The sequence below is a fragment of the Rhinopithecus bieti genome, unplaced genomic scaffold (genome assembly GCF_001698545.2).
Source record: "Rhinopithecus bieti isolate Rb0 unplaced genomic scaffold, ASM169854v2 scaffold_21635, whole genome shotgun sequence".
Classification (NCBI taxonomy): domain Eukaryota; kingdom Metazoa; phylum Chordata; class Mammalia; order Primates; family Cercopithecidae; genus Rhinopithecus; species Rhinopithecus bieti.
In genome coordinates, this window is record NW_016810145.1 from 74492 (window position 1) to 87503 (window position 13012).

At 45.7% G+C, this 13012-nt stretch overlaps 1 protein-coding gene across 1 annotated transcript in view; it reads right to left on the bottom strand.

Moving 5' to 3' along the window:
* DHRS12 (dehydrogenase/reductase 12) overlaps positions 1-13012 on the bottom strand; it is a 35310-nt gene that overhangs the window by 9641 nt on the left and 12657 nt on the right. Inside the window, 3 exon segments of the mRNA XM_017891462.1 lie at positions 3534-3545; positions 10655-10724; positions 11797-11889. Of these exon segments, the coding sequence (XP_017746951.1) occupies positions 3534-3545; positions 10655-10724; positions 11797-11889 (175 nt within the window).

Here is a 13012-nt window from a genome sequence, read left to right on the forward strand (position 1 = left end):
GGGAAGCAGAAGGTCACCTCAGCGGCTGACAGGTTCTCCTGTCCTGTCCCTGGCCCTCCCAAAGCCCAGCTGTGCCTCTGCCATTGAGTTCTGTGAGGGCTGCCGTTGTAGCCTATTGATAAATTATTTTTTTGTTTAGTCTTCCTATGTGGGTTCCTGTTACTTGTGACCACACAAACCCTAAGACACTTGGCTTATCTCAGTTAGGAAGCCCACCAGTTCTCCCAGGATAACCAGCTACCCTTTAAAATAAGAATGTCTCCTGGGCGCGGTGGCTCACGCCTGTAATCCCAGCACTTTGGGAGGGTGAGGCAGGCAGATCACTTGAGGTCAGAAGTTTGAGACCAGCCTGGCCAACACGGCGAGACCCCATCTCTACTAAAAATACAAAAATTAGCCAGGCATGGTGGCCCACAACTGTAGTCCCAGCTACTTGGGAGGCTAAGGCAGGAGAATCGCTTGAACCCGGTGGGGCAGAGGTTGCCGTGAGCTGAGATTGTGCCACTGTACTCCAGCCTGGGCAACAGAGTGAGACTCCGTCTCAAAAATAAATAAATAAGAATGTCTCTGGACAGACACAGGTAGGGCATTGTTATAAATGGTTAATGAGTGCTTTTAGTCATTCATATCTTCATGTGAACCAGGTCAACGACTTCCTTTCCTCTAAGACTTCCTATTAATATCAGGGACATTTGGGTGATTTAAGGTTTTGATGAGAAAAAAAGAGATATTTTAGAGTACAGAATCCCATGGGAGGGCAGGCCTGGGAGGAGGGAAGGCACCTTCAGCTACTGCAAAAGTTGCCCAAGGTTAGTCCTGCTCCCAGTAATAAGGAAAATAATTCATTATCATTATGACTCATTAGTATTTTTAATTTACACAATGCCTTTCTTCCAAAGAACTCATTATGTCGATGGAGATTCATTACGAGAAAGAGATCTGGGAGTGGAATTTATGTTGGACATAGTCTTCTAAATATGGCAACAAGAACTTTTATTACATGGGTACATGACTCGAAGCAAATCTCTCTATCAACTAATTAAGAAGGGAGGTAAAACTGTGTCGAGCTCAGGTGATGCTGAAGGAGATGCCGTGTGTTCTTAGAGCACCGGTGAAACTCACGTCTGCATCCTCCAAATACTAAATTCATAGTGTTTCTGAAATTATATGATATCTTGAGTATGACATTTTAATAGCATTAAAGGTAATCATTTTAATGAGAAAATATATCGCAATTTGTAAATTTAGCAGAGGAAAACTGATTGGCATTTCTATTAAGAAACCTTCAAAGCCACCTTGAATTAAAGCTACTTTGGTTACTAGCCAATGGGTTATGTGCTTCCATCCATGCTATCTGCCAGAGAAAATCATTGTCCTGCTGTCCCTGGGAAGTTTCTGGTGTTAATTTTAAAGGAGCAGACAGCTGCACTGGTGAACACCATTTGGTACTTCTTTTGTATGGTAACAAAAACATTCCATAGTGAGCCTGGAGGGCTCAGACACTAATTTCACACATTATATAAAGATGATTTCAAAGATCACATTACCTGCAGAAGACAGCAGAACAGAGTCCCAGAGGAAACGAGCTATTAGAAGACATTCAAGGCACTGGCTTCTTATGGGGTATTCTCGGTTTGGGCTCAGAGAGTCGTTAGCATGAGTCAGGCCTTCCCCTTTGCCCCCCACCTCAACTCATCCCCACCACCTTATCCAGTTCCATGCACTGAACAAGTATTTATCAAGGGCCTGCTGAGTGCCAGACCCAGCGCTAAGTACTTACAATACAGACTGAGGGCGCCCTGCCCTCTCAGTGCCCACCAGGCATTCTCAGGCATTATACTATGTGACAAACCTAACTCATGGTCAAGTGCTAGACTGCTGTGGGTACACGGGGGTGGGGCGGGGGAGGTGTCAGGTTCTGCATGAACTATGAAGGGACATTTCAGCTAAGACCTGGAGAAGAGGAAGGAACAGGCAGGTAGGGGGCTGGGGATGGGAAGGAGGGCTGCAGGTATGGAGCACAGCCTGTGCAAAGCAGCCCTGAGGCTGGAGAGTGCAACCAGGGCAGCTGCAGCCGAGTGAGCACGGTAGAGGGTAGGGCAACGTGAGGCTGCAGCCTCCAAGGGAAATGCCAGAGACACTCACCTTATATGAAACCAAGGGGTGACTTTAAGCAGAAGGAAACAGACTTGCATGCATAAGGACCACTCTGTCGGCCTTATGGAGGAAGCTTCTGTTGGGGAGGTAGGTATAGGAGGGCACATAGGGCCCCATATTACTCCACTGCATCACAGTGACCTCCGTGGCTTGGGCAGAGTGGTCGCAGTGGAGCTGAAGAGCAGGAGACAGACTGGGGACAACTGGTGCAGGGGGTCCAAAGGCATGATCACTGCTTGGATATGAGAAGTGAGGGGGTGTCAAGGACGAGCGGTGATGGACACGATGCTGGCCACCGGAGTGGGGCCCATTACAGGAGCAGACCGGTGAGGGACTAAGGGTTCAGTTTTGGACACGCTGGGTCTGAGGTGTTTGAGATCTGGACCTGGAATTCAGAACAGAGATCTGGGCTGGAAGGGGGCCCTTGGAAGCCAGGCACATGATGGCATTGGGGCAAGGAAGAGATCCCAACAGAGAGTGTGGGAGGAGGAGAAAGGAGGGCGCAGGATTGGTCTAGGAGGGACACCAACTTTTAAAGTCCCTGCTGACATGCTGCAGCTGGCTAAGGAGGTTGAGAAGGAGCGAACCTCCGAGGGTGGAATCACAGGCGGCTCAGAGGCTATCGCGCCATGGGAGCGTGGACAGCTGCGCCCAGTGCTGCCGATGGATGTGGTAGAGGTGCACTCACCAGAACCAGGAATATCAGGGTCACAGGTGACCTCAGCACAAGAGTGGTCAAAGGTCAGGGAGATAAGCCGACTGGAGTGAGCTGCAGGATGCCCGGGACTCGGGAAGCATGACAGGCTGGTGGAGGAAGTGCTGTGGAGGCTTTTCTCCACAGCCTAGCCAGATGACTGATGTCACCCCCTGCTGTCACAGCCACAGTGTGGGGGGTCTTGTGTGCTTCACTGAGATGTATTAAAGAAGCTGCTCTACCGCAGGGAGAACCCGAGTGTGGGCACTTGGGCCTCAGCTCATTAAAAGGACAAAGGTGCTTATTTGGGATTTTGTTTCTAAAACTCCCCAAATGAATGCTTGTTACCAGCATGCCTTTAAAATACTCACCAAATCCCAGCCAGGTAATTAGATACGGTCCTGGCCCACTGGAGGACTTGGATTTGGAGCTGGCGCTCCTGGGCCAGGAGACCTAGAAGGGCAGACACCACACAGCCTCGAGAGGGCTCTGCATCGCCATGGAGCTGCCAGAACAGGGTACATGGCGTGGCCCAGGAGGCTCAGCTCTGGGAAGCTTTTGTGTCTCATCAAAAGCATCTTCCATGGCTGGCAGAAAACCAAAAATCAATGGGAAAATGATCTCTGACTTCTGAGCTTGTCCATTCTCTCTCCTTAGGAGGGCTCCCTGGTGCAGTTGAAACCAAGAGTCTCACCTGGGGCCCTTCTAGGGGTCGAGGGGAAAGGGGGTTTCTAGGAGCTCGACTCCACCAGCCTCCCCTGTGGCCTGAAATCTGCCCCCACCTCAAGCTGAGGACACAGCCTCCCCAACAGCAGCTCACTTGTTACTGAGGACGAGCACCAAGAAAGAATCATAATGAATAACATGCTTCTTATGACGGAAGACTCACTACATGCCAGGCATTGAGCTGAAAATTACAATGCTTTCTTTTTTCTTGTTCATATATATATATATAATTTTTTTAAACTTAAAGTAAAATGTCTGTGCATGTGTGTGTGTATCCACAGTTCTGAACTGTGACAGATGCAGAGTTGTGTAACTATGCATTAGACTGTGGTGTGATTCAGAACTCTATCACCCCAGATGTTCCCTCACAGTCACTCACATTCGCTTTGTAGTCACACCCTTCTCCTGCCCCTAACCACGCCCTAATCCCGCCCCTGCAGCCTCTGATCTCTTAGCCCCCTAGGTTGCCTTTTCCAGAATGTCCTATAAATGGAATCATACACTCTGCACCCCTTGGGGTCTGGTGTGACTTTGGCTGGTGCATCTAAGAGTCACTCACATTGTTTTGTACATTGACATTTTGTGCCTTTGTTTTTTTTCTGAGACGGAGTCTCGCTCTGTCTCCCAGGCTGGAGTGCAGTGGCACGATCTTGGCTCACTGCAAGCTCTGCCTCCCGGGTTCACACCATTCTCCTGCCTCAGCCTCCCGAGCTGTTGGAACTACAGGCGCTCACCACCACGCCGGGCTAATTTTTTGTATTTTTAGTAAAGATGGGGTTTCACTGTGTTAGCCAGGATGGTCTCAATCTCCTAACCTCACGATCTGCCCACCTCAGCCTCCCAAAGTGCTGGGATTACAGGTGTGAGCCACCACACCTGGCCCATTTTGTGCCTTTTTATTGCTGAATCACATTCCGTTGAATGGGAGTGCCAGTTTATCTATTTACCATATATCTGGGCTGACTCCTGTGGAATAAACTGCTATAAACATTTGTGTGCATATTTTTGTGTGCACACAGGTTATTTCTCTTTGGTTAAATAATTACAAGTCTTTTTTAAATCTTCACTTCTGGCCTATAAAAGTATCATCATCCCCATTTTACAGAACAGGAAAGGAAGGCGTGGGGAGGTTGAGGACGTTCATACAGAGTCAGGTAACTGGAGGAGCTGGACTACTACCCTGCTCAGTATAGCCAGTGTGACTGAGTGCCTCCTGAGAGCCAGGTGGATTCTGTCCTCAAGGATCCATCTCTGTGCAAGAAACCCACCCACGAGCAGGTGGCTTCACTGAGCCATGACAGGCACACAGAGGGGGCCGTGGTGGCCCAGAGGGGAGCATCTGACCAGGCTCAGGGGGAGGAATGTGTCCAGCGGAGTCACAGAGGAGCAGTACAAGTTAGCCAGGTAGGGGACATTCCAGGCAGGGGAGCGGCAGGACAAAAGCATGGAGGAAGCACTGCCAGTGACAAGTTCCAAAACAAAAGGCTGACTCCTATAGAGTCCATGTAGGAAAATAATGGGAAATACATTTGGACAGGAGGTAGGGTCTGCTAATAAAGGACTTTAATTCCAGGTTAAGGGAATCTGCATGTTAAAATAACATTAGCTGCTGTTTCTACAGTGTTAACTATTTCCCAGGTTCTATGCCTCTCTGGGAGCCTTGAAGGTTTGTGAGCTGGAATGAGATCTTACGAACAAAACGGTACATGAGGATAGCTCAGGTAAAGGTTATTGACAAGTAAGATGCCTGGCACCAAACGCATGTCCTGTCTAAGGAAGCATTCTGCCTTGAAAGCACTGTTCTCTGTTTTCCTCTGAGTCTCCGTACCAATCTCCCTTCATGGATGAAAAGAGAGCTTTACCACATGATTACTGAAATTGTGTATATGTCTAATGCCCCCACTAGGCCAGCAGTCCCTTCCATTTCTCAATCCCTATAACTGGCCACAGCATCTGGCATAAAATGGGCCCTTTATAAATGTTTATGTAACAAGCCAGGCGCGGTGGCTCATGCCTGTAATCCCAGCAATTTGGGAGGCAGGTGGATCACCTGAAGTCAGGAGTTCGACGACCAGCCTGACCAAAATAATGAAATCCCATCTCTACTAAAAATTAAAAAAATTAGATACGTGTGGTGGCATGCACCTGTAATCCCAGCTACTCAGGAGGCTGAGGCAGGAGAATTGCTTGACCCCAAGAGATGGAGGTTGCAGTGAGCTAACGCCACTACACTCCAGCCTGGGTGACAGAACGAGACTCCATCTCAAAAAAAAAAAAAAGTTTATGGAACAAATAAGGTGCCTTTGTTCATTAGGTATTTTGATTAATAAGTAGCTATCATATTAAACTCAGGTGACCCATTTTCAAAGAATTAGAATGTAAAAAAAAAAAAAAAAAACCCTTGTGGCAAATTATTGTTCAATATTCATTCTCTTGTCGCCACCTCTGTGGGAGAAGTATACTTCTCTATGCTTGATTTGGAGCTCTGTGAAATGATTTGCTTTGATTAACTGGATTATCTGCTGATTTCTGGATTGGTTAACTGGATATCATATCCAGTTAATCAAAGGGGCTTGGATGCAAGCAGAGGCTTGGAATTGCTTGCACACCTGGGCCTCTGCCATTGCCCTGAGAATATACCTTGGCCAGAATACGCCTTGGTCCAAGGAGGATGCAAGATACTTGGCACATACTCCATACCAAACCTGCAGCTTGGAGACACACAGCTGAGCCCAGCTGAGATCAGCCCGCCCAACAGGTCTGCAGAAGAGTCAGCAAAGATGCTTGCTTATCATTGTACACCCCTGAGATTTTGGAGTTATTTCATAGCAATAGCTGACGATACAACCCTACACTAAAAAATGCCCCCACCATAATTTTGTTGTCCTTTGTTTAGGAAGTGAGTCACAGACTGGTTTCACACTACCTCTGAGCCTCAGTTTCCTCATTTGTAAAATCTGTAACATGGTTATGAGACTGAATGAGAGAATCCAAGAAAAGCCTTCAGGACTGTGCTCAGTATGTGCTATCGCTATGAAGGCGTCTCTGGACCTGGGGTCCCTGTGTCGAACAGCAGCTCTCACAAGGTACTGGGACGTGCCCGAGGAGGGTGCCACGTAACAGAATGTCAAGCAAAAACACTCTCTGTCTCCCGACATACGTCCTTCCAAAGTGACCTCAGGCGAACTTCCTCGCCTCCTGCCAAAGAGCTAAGGCACCACTGCCTGTTTATCACAGTCAATTAACTGGTGACGCAGCTGTCCTGGTGGAGACAGAATCAGTGTCCTCGTCTTGTGTCCTGTGGTGAGAGAGGCTAAGATGCGGGTGAGAGTTTTAATCTGCTAACGCTAGGCTGTGGCAGGCTGCCAGCAGGGCACTTAGCTCGGCCTCCCCGCCCTCCCCCTCCCATCTGTCTTCATTCCTCATGGACTCTTAATGCCACTGAATGCTAACGGGCAAAACGTATGTGACTGGAGGAGACCCGAAACAAAGGGGTGAGAACAGCCACCCAACAGAAGCTGTCTCCTGCCACGTCTTCCCCTCCATGGCTCAACTGCGCATCAGCCGACCCAGGGCAGCTCGCCTTTGTCCCTCAGTAAAATAAACTATGAAAATCTCTCCAGGCCCCACCCGCCCCCGCAAAAGGTTAAGAATTATTTTTTCCAAACTATCTAATTCATACACTGTGATGTCTCAACAAAGCCGTGTGCAGGCATGGACGCTGAAGGCATTTTGCATTTAACTATTCTACCAGCTTCAAAACCCTTAGGATCCGGTGATAAATCCTGCGAATGCTGAGGTTTACGCTCTCCTCAGAGTATCAGGAACCTACTGGTGTTTGCTGGAGACTGCAAATGTTTCTGACGGCTCCTATGAATCTTAGAAAATAGAAAACAACCTATCCCACATTACATAATCAGGCCAGGAAAACATGTTTCACATTAGAAAGGCAGCCAGCAATTTCCCAGGACTCAGACAGGGGTCCAGGTTTTTTGTCTGGCCTGCTCCTGCTGAGGACTGACAGCACTTTAACCTCTCTGTATCTCCTTCTCTCTCAAGCAAAGACCCACCGAGCTGCCCCTCTGTGCTGGCATGCCTCTTTGTGTATTGTACTATTTCTTTCACTTGAGAGAGGATAAATAAATATCAAAGCCCGAGAATTATTACGCTTCTCAGAGAGGTTGGAATGATCAATAAGATGTTTCTAACACAAACAGGAAATGAAAATTCAGAGATAGCAAGGTCTTTAGAAGCAGGCTGGATCCTTACAGAGGCGCAACATAACCAGCTGCATAATCAAATAGTCTCTTTAGAGTCTATCAAGCCTGTCCATATTCCCAAGCAAGGCCAAGGTCCCCAGACTACCCTCCTTTTCATCTTCCAAAACCTTTGGACTTCTCTGAGAGGTGCCCTCAACCCCAGCTCAGCCTCCCCTGGCATAGCTGGTCACCCCCTCCCAGTACTTCTTAGCACTTAGTTGTGATAACACGGTGATGGGGTGAGGGAGGACATGCCGGGACGGGTGGAACTGTGCACTGGTAATGAACGTGGGTCGTGGAGGAAGTCAGACCAAGGTTCACATTCTGACTCCTCCACTTGACCTGGGGCAAGTGAAACAATCTCTCTCAGCCTCAGTTTCCTCATCTGTGATGCAGGAATACCTCCATCAAAGCACTAAATTATATATATATATATATATGTACAACTCTCACTCATGGCCAGGTGGCAGTGAACACTTAGCAGAATTTTGTCAGATGGTGGGTGGATGGATGAGTGAAAGAGCTGGCTTCATCCTGTGAGGTCGCACAAAGCCCAGTACTTGGAAGGACCCTGCACCTGGTTTAATGCTCTGTGCTCGCTGCACTGAAACCCTTACTAATTTTTGAACGTGGAGCCTCGCACTTCCATTTGGTGCTGGACTCTGCAAATTACGTAACCAGTGCTGCGGAACAGTGACTCGGGGGCCAGCTGTGACACTCTGGGAGTCTCAGCAGTCCCATTGAGTTATGAGCCAAACTCTAGCATGACCCCACATTTTGGTACTTTTGGTAATAGCGGCAAGGATAGCACATTTGGAACAAAGTCAGTGATGAAAATATTTTGTACTAAACCTGTGCCATTTCACACAAGCTTCCAGGTATTTGTTTTGAAAAATGCAACCTCATCACTGGGGAGAAGCCATCTTCCCACTCCTAGCCTTTCTTTCCTTGAGAAGAGAGTGCAATTAGGGTGAGTTCTTTCTCTCTTGGACCTTCTTCCATCTGCCAGGGAGATGTAGCATGTTTCAACAGTAAATTCAGGCTGGGCGCAGTGACTCACACCTGCAATCCCAACACTTTGGGAGGCTGAGGCAGGAGGATCACTAGAGGCCAGAGTTTGAGACCAGCCTGGGTGACATAGTGAGACCCCCACCTCAAGAACAAAAAAAAATTTTTAATTAAAAAAAAAATTAGGCATGGTGGTACATGCCTGTAGTCCTAGCTACTTGGGAGGCTGAGTTGGGAGGATTGCTTGAGCCCATGAGTTCGAGGTTGCAATGAGCCATGATCACATCACTGCACTCTAGCCAGGGCAACAGAGCAAGATCCTGTCTCAAAAAAAAAAAACAGTAAATTTAGTAAATTTGGGGACAATGAGCGGGGCTTGCTCAGTTCTGCTCCTCCCTTTCTCCCCATTCTGGGGAAGAAGAGAAGGGAAGTTCCAGGTGACCAGGTAGGTGAATCCTTCTAATTCTTGGGTTCCAGATGAGGAAACCCATTTGGCTCCTGCACTGAGCCATGCCCTTTGACCAGCCTTATCAGTAACAATAGTGATATGTTGCTTTCAACTGTTATTCCATCGGCTGACTCAATTTGTTCAGTTCTTGGTTGGGAATAGGGTTGCTATATATTGGACACCCTCAATGACTCCAACAGCCACCCAAACCCTGCCATCCATCTTGTGACCTAGAACAACACTTAATTAAAACACTCCCCTCACTACAAGGAAGTAGGATAGGTCCAGGGAAGAGTGTTAGATTCATTGCATCTCAAAATTGAAAGGCCCCTTGGCTTGAGAAGGAGCAACTCCAAGGAGACTAAAAGCATGGTATATTAGTTCTCAATCTCTAGTGTGCACCAGAATCATCCAGAAGGCACGTCAAAATGGATTTCACTCTTGGCCTCATTCCAGAGTTTCAGATTCTGTAGATCTGGGTGAGGAATCTAAGAATGTGTATGTCTATCAAGTTCCCAGGTGATGCTGAGGCTGCTGGTCTGGGAACCCCACTTTGAGAGCCACTGGCCTGATAGAAAATGACTTCACTCTGCTAGTACAGAGCAGCAGCCAGAGTCCAGGTATCCTGTACTCTAGCCAGTGCCCTTCTTGGTCCATCTTCTTGCCCATTGGTTGCACCTTCCTCAGCCCTAGCTGGAAGTTCCCTTGGCTGCAGTTTTTAGCTTGCACTCAACACTTAAGCTGAACTTGCTCTCCTCTTCAAAATAATATCTATAAAGAGCCTAGAGCTTCCTAGGAAAAAAACACTTCAATACTAAGTATTTCTGGCACCAAAATCTATTATAAGAAACATGAAAACAGAAAGTGTTTTATGAAGAAAAATAAGTACAATTCAGGATAAACTTAAAGCAAATGTCATCAGCCCAGGACCAAGAACCCAAAAGTTGGTCAATTTTTTTTTTTTTTATCCTTCTATGGTACATTCTATGTTTATTTTGCTAAAAACAAATAAGAAAACTTCTTGTACTTACCAGAGTATTGGTAGCAAAGTTTTTTTTTTTTTTTTTTTTTTTTTGGAGACGGAGTCTCGCTCTGTCGCCCAGGCTGGAGTGTAGTGGCGCAATCTCGGCTCACTGCAAGCTCCGCCTCCCGGGTTTACGCCATTCTCCTGCCTCAGCCTCCCGAGTAGCTGGGACTACAGGCGCCCGCTACCTCGCCCGGCTAGTTTTTTTTTTGTATTTTTTTAGTACAGACGGGGTTTCACCGTGTAGGCCAGGATGGTCTCGATCTCCTGACCTCGTGATCCACCCGTCTCGGCCTCCCAAAGTGCTGGGATTACAGGCTTGAGCCACCGCGCCCGGCCTGCAAAGTTTTTTTCAAGTCCATCTTCTGTGAGCTCTCTTTTATTGACCATGCAACTTGCATTATTGATCTAAAAATTACAGTTCCCATTTCAAAATAAAGAAAAACAGGGCCAAAAGACCTACTTCCATCCCCACACCTCCACTACCCCAGCCCCAGCTCCTTCTCAACTTTCAAGTGACAACGACAATTTGCTCAACTGATTCTTCACTCCAAACCCCTTGCAGGAAAATACCACTTGTGCAGAGCACTCAGCCACAAAACTGTGCAAAGATCGCCAAGCAAGACAGCTGGGCCAGGCAACCTAATTCGTGAGAGAGTGCTCTGGAAATTCATCTAGTCCAGAACCATACAATAGAAATATCTAATCTTAAGATTTCTAGTAGCCACATTGAAAAGGTAACTAGAAACTGGTAAAATTAATTTAGTAAGATTTTAAACCAAATATATCCAAAGTAGCATCATTTTAACATGCAATCAATATAGAATATTAATGAGATGGCATACATGATTTTTTTAAGGCTTTGAAACCTGCTAATTTATACACTTACAGCACATCTCGGTTTGGACTAGCTACATTTCAAATGCTTCACAGCCATACTGGATAGCACAATTCCAGACTCTGGAACAACATTTTAGAGCACATCAGAAAGTCTTTGGATAGAAAAGCAACTTAGCTCAAAGTGGAATATCTGGGAAGAGCATACTGGGACTCTTTCTATCTGAGTCCACCCAGGCTCTCTGTGGAGTTTTGTGCTAATTATGTTACTAAAAGATTTGCTTGTCTGTAGGAGGTATTCTTTTGGATGAAAAGAGCTTCTAATTTCAATACACCAATCCCCAAATCTACAGAACTGAGAAATATTTATATACAAATCATCATTTTATAAAACATGGAACATGTCTATCCTCCCACAATACCTACCCAGTGGATGGCCCCTTCCTTTCCCCACTAATCTAACCACATGGGTCTCCTCTTAAATCCAATGAGCAAAGTTGATTCCATGAACAGGCCCAAGCATAAGAGAGTCTTACTAAGATTATTCCATAAAGACACGCAAACATACATATCCGTCCACATCCACAGATGGAAACAATGGGCCAACATGACTTTATTCTCCACTTAAGTTTACAAAGCTCACCAGAACATGGAGTTTATGTTCCTGCTTGAAATTTTCAACAAATTTCCAGATTTTCTTGGGATCAGACAAGTCCACAATGTGCAGAAAAATGTTCTAAATTAGAAAGCAAAATAAATAAATAAATAAACCCTTTTTAAAAAGATACAAACTAGCACTTTGAATTTTAAAAGTACACGATTTTTTAAAAGCAAATACTTTGAAATGATATAAAACGAAAATACCAGTCCCACTCCTCAAAATAAACCATTGTTCACAGTTTTTTGTGAATCATCCAGAAATATTTTAAGCATATACTATATATACTATATATATTTTAAGATTATATATATATATATTCCACACAAATAGGATCAGACTATGCATTGTTCTACATCCATCTTTTGCACTTAACAATATGTATTTTAGTTTTGGTGGTAAAACAATTTTACTTATTTTATTGTGATAAGAATACTTAATATGAGATCTAGCCTCTTAACAAAATTTCCAGCATGCCGACTAGGCACAATGCTGTACAGTGCACCTCTAGAGTTTATTCACCTTGCCGAACTGAAACTTTGTACCCTTTGATAGTAACTCCACATTTCTCCTTTCCCCAGTCCCTGGCAACCACCATTCCACCCTTTGGTTCTATGAATTGTGAGTACTATGGATACCTCACATAAGTGAAATTGTACAGTCTTTGTCTTTCTGTGCCTGGTTTATTGAACTTAGGTTAGGTCCTCCAGGTTCATCCATGTCATTGCAGGATTTCTTTCCTTTTAAGGCTGAATGATATTCCAATTTGTGTATGTATGGACCAATTTTCTTTGTCCATTCATCTGTCGATGGACATTTAAGCTGTTGCCACATCTTGGCTATTGTGAATAATGCTGCAATGAATGTGGCAGTGCTAATGGCTCTTTAGGATCCTGATTTCAATTCCCTTGGATTAGTACCCAGAAGTGTAATTGCTGGGTCAGATGGTAGCTCTATTTTGAATTTTTTTTAAGGAACCTCCATACTGCTTTCCATGGTGGCTCCACCATTTTGCATTCCCACAAATGGTGTGCAAGGGTTCCAATTTCTCCACAACCTAACCAACATTTTTTGTCTTTTTTTTTTTTTAACAATAGCCATCCCAAGAGGTGTGAGGTGATATTTCACTCTGGTTTTGATTTGCATGTCCCTGATGACTACTGGCATTAAAAGTATTTTTTCATATATATGTTGGCCATTT